General features: G+C 34.9%; 1 protein-coding gene and 1 non-coding gene across 2 annotated transcripts; both read right to left on the minus strand.

Moving 5' to 3' along the window:
• Positions 1 to 7,446: 7,446 nt before the first annotated feature.
• Positions 7,447 to 13,742, minus strand: LOC149389076 (endo-1,4-beta-xylanase 5-like). The gene is made up of 8 exons (XM_089622555.1): positions 13,676 to 13,742; positions 11,303 to 11,349; positions 10,286 to 10,505; positions 10,033 to 10,199; positions 9,838 to 9,936; positions 9,038 to 9,450; positions 8,502 to 8,889; positions 7,447 to 7,825 (listed from the first exon to the last, which is right to left on the minus strand). Exons 1-8 carry the CDS (start codon positions 13,740 to 13,742, stop codon positions 7,451 to 7,453), a joined length of 1,776 nt encoding a protein of 591 aa, XP_089478681.1. The 3' UTR covers positions 7,447 to 7,450.
• Positions 13,743 to 14,449: 707 nt separating this feature from the next.
• Positions 14,450 to 14,521, minus strand: TRNAD-GUC (transfer RNA aspartic acid (anticodon GUC)). Its single transcript has one exon. It is a non-coding gene; the product is annotated as a tRNA-Asp (tRNA).
• Positions 14,522 to 15,982: the final 1,461 nt, after the last annotated feature.

Consider the following 15,982-nt stretch of genomic DNA (forward strand, 5'->3'; position numbering starts at 1 on the left):
GAAGGATGAATAAAATATGTCTTAGCATTTAGTTAATTTACAATATTATTCTTGAGTATGACTAATAACAATATATTTGTACTTAGCGACCTCGGTTAAAATATTGATGAATTGTCAATTTTTCTCTTTTATTATATTCAAATAAAATAATAACTAGTTTTAAAATATAAAGACTAATTATTTTAAAAGAATCTGCCATTTTTTTTTATAAAGGGCTACTTATTGATAAAAGGCGAAAAGGCTTAGATTATACAAATTAAGCTCAACGAAAAATTCAAAACTTATTTCTAAAAGAAGATGAAAAGTGAATCACAAACATAATCAATACTACAACAAAAATATTGGGTTGCCGGTCTTTTCAAGTCACAAACCACCACTTGTTGTCGATTGTGTTCTATAGGATCTTCCCCAACTAATATCAAAGCCCAAAGAAAATAACTCATATCATATCAAAGATTCAGATCTAAAGAATGGAAATAAAATTACTCTGATCAAAGATCCGGTGGTACAAAAGTTAGATTCATGTCTAGATTATTGAAATATAAAACTAGATCAAATTGAATAAATAAAAACACCCTCAATTAATTGGAGACGCTCGATCGATGTTGGTGTGCATGACAGAGACGGGGTCATAGCGATGGAATGACGACAAACTTGACGGAAATTGACAAAGACACGGAGAAGAATAAACACTTCCCCCAGGATGAAAGCCCTCAAATGATTAAGATCATCGGATTAGTGGCTGTGAAATCTCAAATTTTAAGCTTTATTAAAAAGCTAAAATTTTGTGTTCGAGTGACGTTAGTATTTTTTTTTATTTAGTAAAATAGTAGTGAATGATTTATTTATGTGATATGTATGCTTTAGGGTATTTTTTTTGAATTTAATATACTCTTTAGATTACAAAATATGGATATAATATATATAAGTTATATAATATATATATATATAAGTTATGTGTGTATATATACATGCTTTATATATATTATAGAAAATTAAAGTTAACGTATATTATATAAATAGTATATATATACATATTACTTTATTTTATATAGCATAATATATATAAGCATTTTACGTTTTTTTATATATATATATATATATAAGTTACTTATATATATGTATATATCAGCGTGTATGTCTATAATAATAATAATAATTAATATATTAAGATCCTAAGTAGGATTAGGGTTTGGACTTTTAGGATTTGGGTTTTTAGAGTTTAATTAAGCCCTATATAAACATCTCATTTTTTTCTTTTCACGCTTCTTCTCTGCTCTACCTCCCTCATTCCTCTCTTTGTTCGGAAATTCGTAGCTCTAAATAGGTATGTTTTTTTTTCTATCCGGTTCAGATTTCTTGAAAACGGTTTCTTAAAACGCTTGCCCTGGTTTCAAAAATTATGGTTTTGCGTTGATTCTTTTTGAAAAAGTTAGGTTTAAAAGTCTTCTATAAAAATATTTAATCGAAAAATATTTTTATGAAATACAAAATATTTTCCGATTATTTTCAAATCAGTGCACAGACCTGATTTGCTGGTCTGACCTATTTCCAATTTTCAGACTTTAAACGTTTACTTTGGATTCAAAAATTACGGTTTTGCATGGATTCTTTTTGGAAAAGTTAGGTTTAAATGTCTTCTATCTAAATATTTAATCAAAAAATATTTTTATGAAATACAAAATATTTTCCAATTATTTTCAAATCAGTGCGCAGACCTGATTCGCTGGTCTAACCTATTTCCGATTTTCAGAATTTAAAACGTTTACTGTGGATTCAAAATTTTTTTTTTTACGTTGATTCTTTTTGGAAACACTAGTTTTACATGTCTTCTTTTTGAAAAAGTAATCGAAAAATATTTTCATGATATACATAATATTTTCTGATTATTTTACGATCGATCTGCAGACAAGCCTTTCACAAGTTTTTATAGTAACATGTTATACTTTTTTTATTTTTAAGAAATAGTTAAAGATGTTTTTGGCCATGGTGTCTTTACAAAAAGTGATCAAAATTATGTTTTATACGTACTGAAATTTTTACAGAAGTTTTCTCAGAGTTTTAGTTTTTCACCGAAACCCTAATAGTCAATGGTATTTTGGTAATTTCACTTTGAAAGTCGTTCCTGAAAATTTCAAGAACCAAAAGTATGTCTTGAATCCTTTTCTCAGCTGATCCCGGTAGTCTTTTATCCCGATTAGGTTCCAAGTCTTTTCGAGCGTCCAATTCATTCGACGGTCTAAGATCGTAACTTCCGATATCCAGGTGAGAATAATCTCACTACAACACGGATTTGTTCGAAAATAAAAATTAGTGACTATATGATATGTTTTAGTTGTGTTATGTGACTTTATATGTTGATTGTTTTGATATGCGTGATATGATGATATGTTATGCTTCATGTGTTTATGATATGTTATGATATGTGTGATATGTTCTTAACATGTTTTAGGCATGTTATCTACAATATGTTCTTATTCTAAGTATGTTATCAAGTATGTCAATAACTTATGTTATTCTTGCATTTGACGTAATCAAGTAATAAGATTATCAAGTAAATAAGAGGGTCGTACCGCCTCGATCCAAGGAGGTAACTAGAGGATCTTCTCAAGCCGAATCAAGGGCTCACCTAGAGAATTTCATCACAAGTTTATCAGACAGATGAGACGTTCTATGAGAGGTTGCAGCCCTATAGTTCGTTACCAAAGTGTACACTGAAATTGGTACGACTACTCTAGGGGACCCCGAATTAAAATAGAAAAATTAGTCAAACTAAGCCACCTGAAACGTTGAAATTGTAATCTAGCCAACGTTTCGTCCAAATTTTCACTCTAGCAAAAAATGATGACGTGTCATAATTATGTAAGATGTTAATTACTATAATATCCTCTACTAGAATTTGCTTACAAAACTTGTAGCCCACGTTTGATCAACCAAAATTTTCGAAGTTAATACACATGTATATATTTAGAATTTTTTTAAAAAATTCTATATTTGGCAAAGTTTGTTATTGAGCGTTTTCTTATTTCTTTCTAATTTTTTGTTAATCCCCGCTGCTTTGTTAATTTCTGTTAATTATGGTAAATTTACATATGTGCAGGTAGAGGTCGATGGTGTTATCAATTGATATTTCTTTCCTTTTTGTTAATCTCCACTGCTTTGTTAATTTCTGTTAATTATGGTAAATTTACATATGTGCAGGTAGAGGTCGATGGTGTTATCAATTGATATTTCTTTCATTTCCTTTAATACACATTTAATAAGGTGTTATTCACAAGCCGATCAAATTTTCAATACGAATTTTCAAAGTTAATACACGTGTATATATTTAGAATTTTAAAAAAAATTCTATATTTGGCAAAGTTGGTTATTGAGCGTTTATTTCTTTCTAATTTTTTGTTAATCTCCGCTGCTTTGTTAATTTCAGTTAATTTCCGTTTATTTTACACACGATAAACTTCGGCCGGCTGAAACGGTTGTTAGTATTTGGTTTCTATGATTTATGTTACATAAGGGTATTTTCGATATTTTCTAACCGTTTATTTCTGTAAATGGCTAGATTACAAAATTTACCAAACGTTGGCTACATCCTTAAAACCATGTTTGAAATTGGCTACGTTGCTAGATTACCCATTAAAATATGTCAGACTTTACTATTTGATATCATGTGTCACCATTTAGCAAGTGAAATACTAATAACTGGTTATGCATATTTATTGCTCTTGTTTTGTGAGTATAGTTGTTCTCGATGAGCGTTAGCTCACCTATGTATATTCGTCCATGTTGTAGGTAAACAACCTATGAGCAACTGAGAAGGGTGGATCAGCGGTGACGATGGCGAGAGGGTTGGGTTATGGTTGCCGCTTTCGAAAATAAAAGACTTGCGCTTTGCTTTCAGTTTTTCAATAATCCAAACCCAATGTTTTATTTTTCATGGCTTAAGTTATGTTTTTCATTTCCGTTAAAGGTTACGATTTTATTTATGGTATTTATTTACAATGGTATTTTTGGTTTTATATTTTGATTATGTAACTTTGATTTTTGGTTGTTTTCGTTCATCAAGTTTTTAAATGAAAATTTATTTTTAGGTCATGAGTTTTCAAACTTTATATTTTAAGTTATGTTTTAAAAAAAAATTTCCTCAAATTTTCTAAAGGCTTAAAAAGTAGATAAGTAAAACGGTCCGAAAAGTCGGGTCGTCACAGTGGCACTCAAATTTTTAAGCTCTAGTAATTTTTTAGGAGAAGAAGAGAGAAGAATATGCCATTTTAATTCAAACTTCAAAGAGTTAATGACGACATGAATACCTAATGTTTTCGAAAACATACACTTAAATATGTATTCTTGTTTTAGCGGCAAAAATATCTAATGTTGGCTTTCAGGTACACCGTTAAATAAAGTCAGTTAAGTTTGACCAAAATACACATGCACTACTACAAATTCACATTTCTGGTGCGGATAGGTATTAGGTGCGACATGTCGCACCTAAGCACATATTAGGTGCGACATGTTGCACCAAATAGTCCTCCAAGTGACTAAAATTTTTGCTTATGTTTAGTGGTATTTGGTGCGACAACGTCGCACCTGATATAAATATGTCGCACCTGATGGTATTGGGTGCGACAAGTGTCGCACCTAATACGTTTTGGTGCGACATTTGTCGCACCTAATGGGTTTAAAATTTAAAACGGTCAGAAAATCCCCCCCGAATATTTTTGGTTTTGTGATTTCATAGTCGGTGCGACATTAGGTGCGACATTGTCGCACCCAATATGAGTATTAGGTGCGACAATGTCGCACCCAATAGTTTTAGGGTATTTTAAATACCCAGCGTCCTTCTTCCTCGCCCGAATCCCTCTCTCTGCATCTTTCCTTCTCTCCGTCTCACTCTCTCAGCTCCGACGCCCCACTCGACTCAGCCTGGTCCTCCCCCGCCGTCCTCCTCCAAGGTACGTCTCTCTCTCTCTCTCTCTCTCTCTCTCTCTCTCCCTCTCTCTCTCTCCGACCTGCAGGTCCGTGACCCCCTCGGCTCAGTCCGGTCCTCCCCCGCCGCCCGTGACCCCCTCGGCTCAGCCCGGTCCTCCCCCGCCGCCTGTGACCCCTTCGCCTCAGCCCCGGTCACTCCGCCGTCCGTGACCCCCTCGGCTCAGCCCCGGTCCGCCCGTGACCATCCCTCGGCTTAGCCCCGTGACCCCCTATAGGCTCAGCCCGGTCCTCCCCCGCCGTCTGTGAACCCTTCGGCTCAGCCCCGGTCACCCCGCCGTCCGTGACACTCTCGGCTCAGCCTCGGTCCGCCCGTGACCATCCCTCGACTCAGCCCCGTGACCCCTTCGGCTCAGCCCCGGTCCGCCCAAACAGCTCCCGACCCTCCCCCGAACCCGCTGCCGCCCAAACAGCCCCCAGCTCGCCCTCGGCCCACCCGCTGCCGCCCAAATAGCCCCCGACCCTCTATTGGCCCAGTCCCGGCCTCGCGTCTAGCTCATCGCCTCGGAAAAGGTTAGTTATAATTAGTAATATTTTTAGATTATTTCATACAGATTAATTAGTAATATATTTTAAAATAGTAACATGTTAGTGTTTCTTGCGAGACCGTCCTTACGGAAGAGCCGAGCGAGCGGCAGCGCGTCAGGCAGCGGTGGACGAGGACGCGGAAGCGGTTCCCGAAGTTCTGGCAACTTATTCGGTAGAGGGAATTCTACTATCGATAAGTTTTATAGGAAAAAAAATTAGGAATTCATTTTTTCGCTTTTTTAGAATGAATTTGTATTTTTAATTAAGAATTCTATTTTCAGAATATTATTTCTAATTAATTTAGAATTTTGTTAATTAATTTTTATTTAATTCTAAATGAATTTTGATTTAATTTTCTAATTTTGTAATTTTTTTTTAATTAAAAAAACATATTCGGTGCGATAATGGTGGGAATGTTATTAGGTGCGACAATGTCGCACCCGATATGAATAACCCGCCAATTTTTATAAATTTGGCAGGAAAATAGTTTGGGCATTAGGTGCGACTAGGTGCGACAATGTCGCACCTGAAAGCGTCGCACCTAAATGTATGATTATTAGGTGCGACATGTCGCACCTAATGGTATTAGCGACGGACTTTTAGGTGCGACTTTGTCGCACCTAATGGCGCACCTAATAAACTATTAGGTGCGACATATGAGGTATTTGGTGCGACAATCGTCGCACCGGAAGACGTTTTTTGTCCTGTGGTGGCAGCCTCAGATTAAACACGATTTTATATTTTTTCCCTTAAAATTAATTAAACATTAATAATATCCTTTTTATAACAAAAATATTAATTTAAAACGACTTTAATATTATAACTAAGCATTAATGATATTATTAAAAAAAACTTTTTTAAATTCAAAAAATTAATTAAGCATTTTTCTAAAATTCATTGTTTGATTAATTTTAAGAAATAAATATTGAATGATTTTCAATAATATATTTTTTATTGATAAAAAAATTATTTAAGTATATTCTAAAAATGATATTGTAGAAATAATAAAACATTTTAATATAAAAAACGTTTATAATATTAAAAAAAAAGTAATTAAGTATTTTTCTAAAATATATATTATTAGTGCTTAATTAATTTTAAGAAATAAATATTAAAATATTTTTATAAAATCATCATTGCTTAAGTATAATATAAAATTCATTTTTATGTAACTTAGTTAATTTATTTAGTTAATTTGAAGAAAAAAATATTAAATCGTATTTAATTTAGAGCCGTCATGTGTATTTCCGTCAAAATTAACTGACTTTTTAAATGGTCCAACTAAAACATAACATTAGGTATTGTTACTGCGAAAAAAATAGGTATTTAAGTGTATGTTCCCGAAAACATTAAATATTTATGCCGACATTAGAAAAAAAAAAAGCTGATATCACTTGAAAAAGGGTAATATAAATAATTTAAATCAAAAGGGCAGTTTAGCTATGTAGCCATAATGAAAGATGAGAATTTTGCGTAGTAATCATGGTTTCCTTAATAGTTGTTAAATAGCAACCATCTTTTATTAATAGATAATAATTGACTTTTTTGCCCCTATTACTCATAGATATTTGTTTCCTATTTAAATACAGGATTAAACTCAATTAATTATTTATTATTGATCTAATTAATCTTAGTTAGCTGTCAATAAATAACTGTGTCAATAATCAACATGTGTGTTTATTGACAAATTTGGTCATAATTTTAGAATTAAAAACAATTAATGAATTTTGGTAAAAAACAAACATACTTTTAGAATTATCCCAACAGTTTATTTAGGAACTAGTGCCAACTATGAACTAACAATGACAAAACTTTATAATTGGTAGACATACAAATAATAATTTTCTCTTAATATTGGTCTACTCTTCAAAATTTGTTTAAATAAAACAGGCAATCAGACCAAAAATTTCAAACTAGAAGACAAATGAAGGCATGTTAACTAATTAAAATAAGATAATTGGATTAGCAACGTAGTAGTCTTATGGCTAGCGGGTTTTGGTTGCACTCTCAATTTATGAGACAACGAATTGTACGATGTCACTCTTGGGTCATCAACTTTTACTTCATAATCTCCATGGAAAAGGGATGCCTCAAAAAACCCAGAAGAATCAGCAGTGCCATACATGACGTCGCTTTTGTAACCCCATTCGTGCAATAGCTTGTCAACGACATCGCCGGCAGGCAAATTTTTGAAGTTCATATCAGTCAAACACATTTCAGAGCATCCATTTGAAGGCAATGATGGCCAAAGAACTATTCCTTGGATCTTCGGATGCGAATGCACCTCTCTTAAAAGTTGCTCCAAGTATTTTGCCTGCCAACATATAAATTGAGAAGATTATGGTGTTATATAGCTCTTCAAATGTAGCCAAGCAAGGTTTCACAATTCTTAAGAGAATTAACCGAAGTAAGGCTAAGAAAACTTTGTTATATTCAAATTAGAATATGCAATAAACAGGTGAAAAACTAAATTTAGGAGAGTCAAGTGTCAAAAACAAATTTTTAGGAGATAAATCCAATATAAATAGACAAAAAAAAAAAAACAATTAACGAGTTTAAAATATTTTTCATTTTATAATTTTAGTACACTTCTTAACAATAAAAGTATTTAATGGAATTAATTTCTAATGATATTAGATTAATGAAAAAGAAATGACTATTAGAATAACTATTAAATGAAATAAAAGAGACTAAAGTATTAATTATTAACTAAATAATTAAGATGTCTAGCCAGTATTCTTCTCATATTTTCAACCAATGCAGACAAATTTACTATATTTCATTTAAAGCTTATCCAATCCAAGTTGAATAAACACTATTATATTTGTTTGTATTTTTGTTTGAGATTATTCTTAAACTATGACATCCCCCAATACTTTAGCATCAAAATCTAATAAAATTGTCATACTTTTAGATTACTTTTGACTTATTGGATTTTGGTCCTAAAGTATTGATGATGTCATAGCTTAGAAATAGTTTTTCAAACATACCTGATCAGGACCTTCCTTAACGTCCAATTCCGTGATCCAAATAGGCAAGCCCGTTGCGGCGAGAAAGTCAATCCCAGACCTCACATAAGCCAAATTCGGAGTAGCGCCGTTGAAATGAGACTCTAGACCAATCCCCAACCGTCCAGCACCGTTCCCCGTGTATCCCCGGATTTCGTTGACTTTTGCCACGTAGCTGCTCGGTGACACACTCGCGTCCCCGGGCTCCTCTATCGTGTTGTACTCATTCAAGAACATGGTCGCCCCGGGATCCGCCATGAAAGCCCGATGGTAGAAAACCCCCGAGGCGTCCTTCCCGAGCCGGTCCTCGAAGTATCGGAAGTGCATGTTCTCATTGACCACATCCCATGCCACGACCCGTCCCTTGTACCTGTTGACGGAGCAAATTTGAAAAATAATTATTCAGGAAGGGCATATATGAAAAAAATCATATAATTTTGTACTAAAAATATAAAAGTTGATCACAATTTAGGGTAAATTTATTATTGATCCTTAGTTGGCTCCATCAGTGCTCATACCTCGACATGACCGAGTCTTGCCTCTTTTCCGCGGCCGCGGAGAGTTGATCGGGGTCCGATGACAAGGCGTTGACCCAATCCATCTGGTAGCGAGGATCATCCCAAAATACGTTATGTCCGCGGACCGCGATGCCATGCTCTTCGACGAGGCGGAACATGGCATCGGCGACAGAGTAGTCCTCTTGGCCACGAGTCGGCTCATTGGAGTACCACTTCATCTCATTCCCAAACGTCGTGATAGTGAAGCCGCGGGACGTGAACCAGTCTCGGTACGCCGAGTTGGCGAGGATCTCTTTGTTTATGACGCAGCCGAAAGGGAACGCCGGCTTTTTCACTTGGATGGAGAGCGTCGCGTTTGGTAGGGCCCGGCCTTGCGGGTCCACTACTTTGATCTTCACCCTACTCTTGCGCACCTTATCACAATCAATAAAAGTACTTGTGTCAAAGTCGAAATGTTTGAATTCGGGAAAAATTAAGCAAAATATAGTCATTTGAAATCAACAGATTAATAGTCAAAATTACGTTGTAAAAAAATTATTAAAAAAATTGATAACATGATTCAATTTATTGTTTTTAAAAATTTAATCATTGGGTCAAAAATGTTAAAAATTATTAAAACCTAATAATTGCATATTTTGACTATTTCAGTCATTTTAGACAAACCTTTACTATTCTGCAAATTCATGAATTTCAATTGGTTATTTAGCTCTTTGATGTTGAGATGAAACTCCATGAGACTTAACATGATATCAATGATATCAGAGCCTAAAAACCTGAAACGAGGTAGACCACTAGGTTACCTTTTGAATGTTGTGATCTTGATGAGATTTCCATTGGTTTCGAGTGAAGGGCTGCAACGAGATGCTATCAACCCATATCTCGACTGACGTGTCCTTGCTCTATCGATATATCCAATATATATTTGGATTTGTCAAATTGTTTTCGGTTTTCGAAAGAACAATAATAAGAACAGATTCTTACATACATATATATACCTGAAAAAAGAGCTCGGCTGGTCCCAAGTCATCAACGTTGAGACCGCCTTTGAGAAAGGACCAACAATGTGATTCGGCAAGAATTGAACCAGCGTCTTTGATTCCACTTCCTGTCTTGAAACTAGCCGTTACTGGGACTTTCTCTCCTGAGCTCACTCTTATCCATGCTACACAAAAAAATAAAAATAAAAATGAGCGTCCTAAGAGAAAGTTATGCAAATTACATGTACTATTCACTCAAATTGGTAATCACCTGAGAATGTGTAAATGTGTTCCTTTTGCAAGTGAAGCTTCTGAGACACGCTATCATAAGTTTGGTTCCTAGAATGAGCAACGATGAAGTTATTCCCTTGAGATTCTCTGCTTTGAAGTTTGGCGTCACCGAAATTGGACCACCCATTTAAGCCGTCGTCAAACTCCGGGTTTGTGATTATCCCTCCTCCATATTGAGCCTTGTGAGGCTTATCCAAACACTGAAATGGATACACTAGGAAGTTTCAATATTATATATGTGCGTAGATACAAATTAAATTGTGCCTATCCGAAGTGGCCCGTGAACTTTACGGGTTTGGGTTTGGTAGAGATTGGCTTCTTTTTTTTTTTTTTTGGTACAAGTAATCTTGAACTTGAACTTTGAATACTAGAATACACTTATAATTCCTTTGCATAACCTTCATCCATTTTAGGAGGGTCGACTTTGCGACAATCGTGACCTTATTTTTTCAGGGCACGGTTCATGTGGTCTACATTTAATCCAACAATTTACATTTTGTATGTGCTGGTCGACGTCGTTTATTTTTGTATTGTTTCGTAAACAAATTCGAGTCCACATAATTTTCAAATACTATTGCATGAACAATTTTACCGTGAATAGTAAGATCATGTGGGTATTAACACACTTGAGATTATGTCCAAAAACTTACGGAGATTAGGCAAAAGGGTTATCGGCATGGACGAAACTCGACTCCAAACTTAAAGGGGCTAAAGTGAAAAATAAATTCAGAGGGAGCTAATTTGTAAATTTTCAGGGCAAAAATAAGAAGAAAAAAAATTAAATTTGAGTAAAAAGTGTTAAAAAATTTGAAGGGTGCTTAAGCCCCTGGTGAACTTTAGTTAGCTGTGTCCCTCCCTGATTATCAATATTAATTTTTAAAAGTTCATAAATTGCTATAGCACCAAAGAGAAAAAAAACATGGGTCTATTTGTAACAACCCGTAAAATTCATAAACCACGCTGTAAATAAACCTTAAATAAAACGCACAGAACTTACCTCGGTAACGGCAGTATAATCATAGGATAAAGATTTCACACCAAGCCCTGCAAGCTCATAATCATTCGTAATTATGCTTTAGGGAAAGTAAAAAAGAACACGATGCATTAAGAAAATTTCCATTGAATAAAGAATAAAATAATACAACTAAATAGTTAGGGTAATTAAGCTAAATAGCTTCCTGAAAATAGACAATTTATTTTTAGCCCACATTTTGTTAATAAGTGGTAAATAGCCAGGAGAATTTATTTACAGCCAATATAGGACGAGACTACCCTTATATTTTCCCGCCCATTAACCTCACGAAATTTAATATCATTAAACGCAATATCTTCGGATAATAACTGCCGTGTAATTATAACCACAGATCACGCAATCTTCTCTCTCATAGAAACATAAATTTCAAACACGAAATCCCACTCCTTCTCCTTCTTCTCTTCTGCGCGCGGCCACCAGCACCAGCCCGAGCCCGAGCTTCTCTTCCTCGCGCGCGCCATCCCGCTGAGACCGAGCGCCGCCGTCTTCTTCTCCTCCTTCTCTTCTGCGCGCGGCCACCAGCACCAGTCCGAGGCCGAGCTTCTCTTCCTCGCGCGCACCATCCCGCTGAAACCGAGCGCCGCCGCGCGCGACCGCCGCGAGCCGCCGAGTGCGCCGCCAACGAAGAGACACCGGAGAATAGGTGGAAGTGCGCTAGAGAGTTCAATTCCAGCAGTATCTTTGAATGTGGGTTGTGGCTTCATGAAAGTGTTTGGCCGTGTCTTTGATTTTGAGTTTAGGCCGAGTGGTAAATACGAAGCTTATTTACAGTATATATACTGTAAATACGAAGCTTATTTACAAAATATTCATTGTAAATACGAAGCTTATTTACAGTATATATACTGTAAATAAGCTTCGTATTTACCACTCGGCCTAAACTCAAAATCAAAGACACGGCCAAACACTTTCATGAAGCCACAACCCACATTCAAAGATACTGCTGGAATTGAACTCTCCAGCGCACTTCCACCTATTCTCCGGTGTCTCTTCGTTGGCGGCGCGCTCGGCGGCTCGCGGCGGTCGCGCGCGGCGGCGCTCGGTCTCAGCGGGATGGTGCGCGCGAGGAAGAGAAGCTCGGCCTCGGACTGGTGCTGGTGGCCGCGCGCAGAAGAGAAGGAGGAGAAGAAGACGGCGGCGCTCGGTCTCAGCGGGATGGCGCGCGCGAGGAAGAGAAGCTCGGACTCGGGCTGGTGCTGGTGGCCGCGCGCAGAAGAGAAGAAGGAGAAGAAGACGGCGGCGCTCGGTCTCAGCGGGATGGCGCGCGCGAGGAAGAGAAGCTCGGGCTCGGGCTGGTGCTGGTGGCCGCGCGCATAAGAGAAGAAGGAGAAGGAGTGGGATTTCGTGTTTGAAATTTATGTTTCTATGAGAGAGAAGATTGCGTGATCTGTGGTTATAATTACACGGCAGTTATTATCCGAAGATATTGCGTTTAATGATATTAAATTTAGTGAGGTTAATGGGCGGGAAAATATAAGGGTAGTCTCGTCCTATATTGGCTGTAAATAAATTCTCCTGGCTATTTACCACTTATTAACAAAATGTGGGCTAAAAATAAATTGCCTATTTTCAGGAGGCTATTTAGCTTAATTACCCTTATTGGAATATCAAGGTGAAAGTGGCATCTCATACGCAATTTTGAAGCTTGTCGCAAGAATTACATGTCTTAAATTTTTATCACGAAAATATTGCTTTAAAGGTTATAAAAAGTTACTTGATGTTTGCATATTGTTTAAAAAAAATTGTTTATCATTTTAGGCTCTATTTAACTTTGTTTATTGTTTAAAATTTCATTAAAAAAAAATCCAAATCATGTTTACGGTTTGAAAAAAAAAAATATTCTTTAAAAAATTTATTATAACATTCACACTCTTTACTTTTTAAAATCAAGTATTTATTACAACCAGTCAATATTCTACCTTTTTTTTTAGGATTTAATTCAAATTTTATTTTATTAAGAAAATAGTTTATTAGATCGAAGTTAATGAAATTAATTGAATAATTAATCTAATTAATTTCGGACCGATGAACTATTTTCTTAATAAAATAAAATTTAAGTTATTTTTTTAAAGAAATGTAGCTATTGAGCTATTGACTTAATACTATTCCTGTAATTTAAAAATTGATATCATTCTTACTTTGTGATATTGATATTATTCTTACCTTTGAACAAAGAATGACGACAAATTTTCTATTTATGAAACTTGGAACCACGAAGTTCCGCCCTTTGTGATCTTGGCGGATAAACATTTATTTGTATGAAGTTATTTTCTATTAAAAATAAATAAATAACAAAAAGAACAAAAACAAAAATAAAGAAGACGACAAAAAGTATACCTGAGTGTAGAAGAGTACTCCACAGCAGTACGGATAGAAGGAATTTGTTTCTTCCTACAGGTTTCATGATCAACGTTTATAATCAAACCCTGTAAAGCATTTTCACTACTAATTAATTTAAATTATGAAAAGAAAATATAAAAGAATGGGAGAGAGAATCCTAAAACAAAAGAAACTCGCCAGTATATATCCAGATAACTAAGCGGAATTTAAGCACAGCGTTGATTTCTTTAACGTGAAAAAGATATGCATTTATCGATATTTATCAAGGAAAAAAAGATAATTAAGACAAATTAAAATAATGATGTGGGACAAAAACCAAGAGACAATTGACAAATCAAATGAAGTTCGTGCGAAACTAAACGCAAAATATTACAACAAGATAAAGGATAACTTATCTACCAAATTAAATGATTCATTAAAATAGTTGACAAGCATTAATACGAAAAGAATTATAAAGGAAAAAATTATAGTTTTCCTTCAAATTCGTGTTAAAAATAGTTTGAATTTTATCGAATACCATTTTTGCCGAAATTCGCTCTCTTTATGTTTGATTTGTTACTCTTTTAACTCTGGTATGTAATTATTCTGCTTCACCTAATTAATCGATGATCTATCAAACCTAAACTACCTTTTTTTTTTTGCAACTCTAGAGTCCATATGAGGTCAAATAATTTATCATTTAGATAACATATATTTTATGTGACAAGCCTGTAAAAGGTATAACATATACTTTTTTGTAATATACTAAAAGGATCAAAAAGGAAAAGAAAACGCCGTTGCCGGGGATCGAACCCGGGTCACCCGCGTGACAGGCGGGAATACTTACCACTATACTACAACGACCTTGTTGTTAAATCTAAACATTTAACAATAAATATTCCTGTAATCCATTAAGATCAATTTTTATTCCAATCAACTTTATTAGGTGCTTAATATGTATGCATTTATTATTATTATTATAAGTGAATATCCAAACAAACAACCCACGCAAGAACCTTTCTACAAAACATAATTTATATTACATATTTTTGGACATGATAACAAGTTTCATAAGTTCAATTTTTTACAAGAAATTGAAATTGTAAATATGCAGAAATAAATTAAAATGGTAAGGTTGAATTTTTTACAGCTTTATTTTATTTACCTGTACCGGATTGGGAATATATCTGGAACGTCCTGTTCTGTTATAAACAGGCGATACGGCTGAAGCAAGACCATCAATGGAAGAGCTGTCGTATACCTAAACTCGGTCAGGAACATGGTAGAATATCAAAAGCGATATTTACATGCATTCATATAGTTTCATCGTATATATACATGCATACATATACCAATTTGAAACATGTATACAATATGAATCTATACAGTATATGCATAATTTCCTTTCATATCTTTGTCATCAACGTTTTAATTATATTTGGCACATTCAAGATCCATGATGCTCTAAATCTTTTTTTCTCCTGTATTTAACTTATCAACACAAGATGGATGATGAGTTTATACTCTATAGAAACCCACGATGAAACAGTTGGGCTAATTTGCAATTGGTGAATGATATTGCTTTCTTTTTTATTCTCTATTTATGAAGGAATGAGCACTTCCAAAAATGGGCCAAAGTAAATTGAAACAATATATATATATATATATATATATATATATATATATATATATATATATATATATAGCAACGCAATTGTTTATTACGAACAAAACAGACTAGTCATTCATGGTTTGAGGAAATAACATAACAGAGCAGAGTAGAGAGAGAGAGCATAGCAGGCTAATTATTGTTGAAGAAAATCTTGTTGTCGAGTTTTTCCATGTTCACCAATCGATGACATCCTCAACGAACCAAAAATAAGCGATTCTCCAATTCCGCTCCAAAAAGTGTCCATTAAGCTTTTGTCTACTTCATGAGACTGAAATTTCAATATATTCGATTGATTCGTCTAAGCGGAGATCAAACATTTGTGTGCTTATTGATTCACATTCTATGTCGAGGCAGCAGTACTTGGCTTGCCAAGTCGATAATCTGTTCGAAAGATCAACGAAAGTCTGCTTCAACGGGAGAAGAGTCGATATCTCTCTTTCAACACAAACAAGGCTCGGGTTTGTACATCATCGGCTCATCATCGGACGCTTTGATCATCTTGCTTTCTTTCATTCCGCAATGCCAAATCTTCACATAAAAGTCATTTAAGTTGACTCCTAGAAAAGCAATGTCTTAGAAAATTCTACTGCAGCGTGAAGTTAGGTGTTAGATTTTTAAAAAGCATATTTTAAAGATGTTTTAGGGTCATTTTC

Source organism: Urtica dioica, chromosome 8 (genome assembly GCF_054948205.1).
Source record: "Urtica dioica subsp. dioica isolate 48M chromosome 8, U.dioica_male_clone48M_v1_H2, whole genome shotgun sequence".
NCBI classification, from domain to species: Eukaryota; Viridiplantae; Streptophyta; class Magnoliopsida; order Rosales; family Urticaceae; genus Urtica; species Urtica dioica.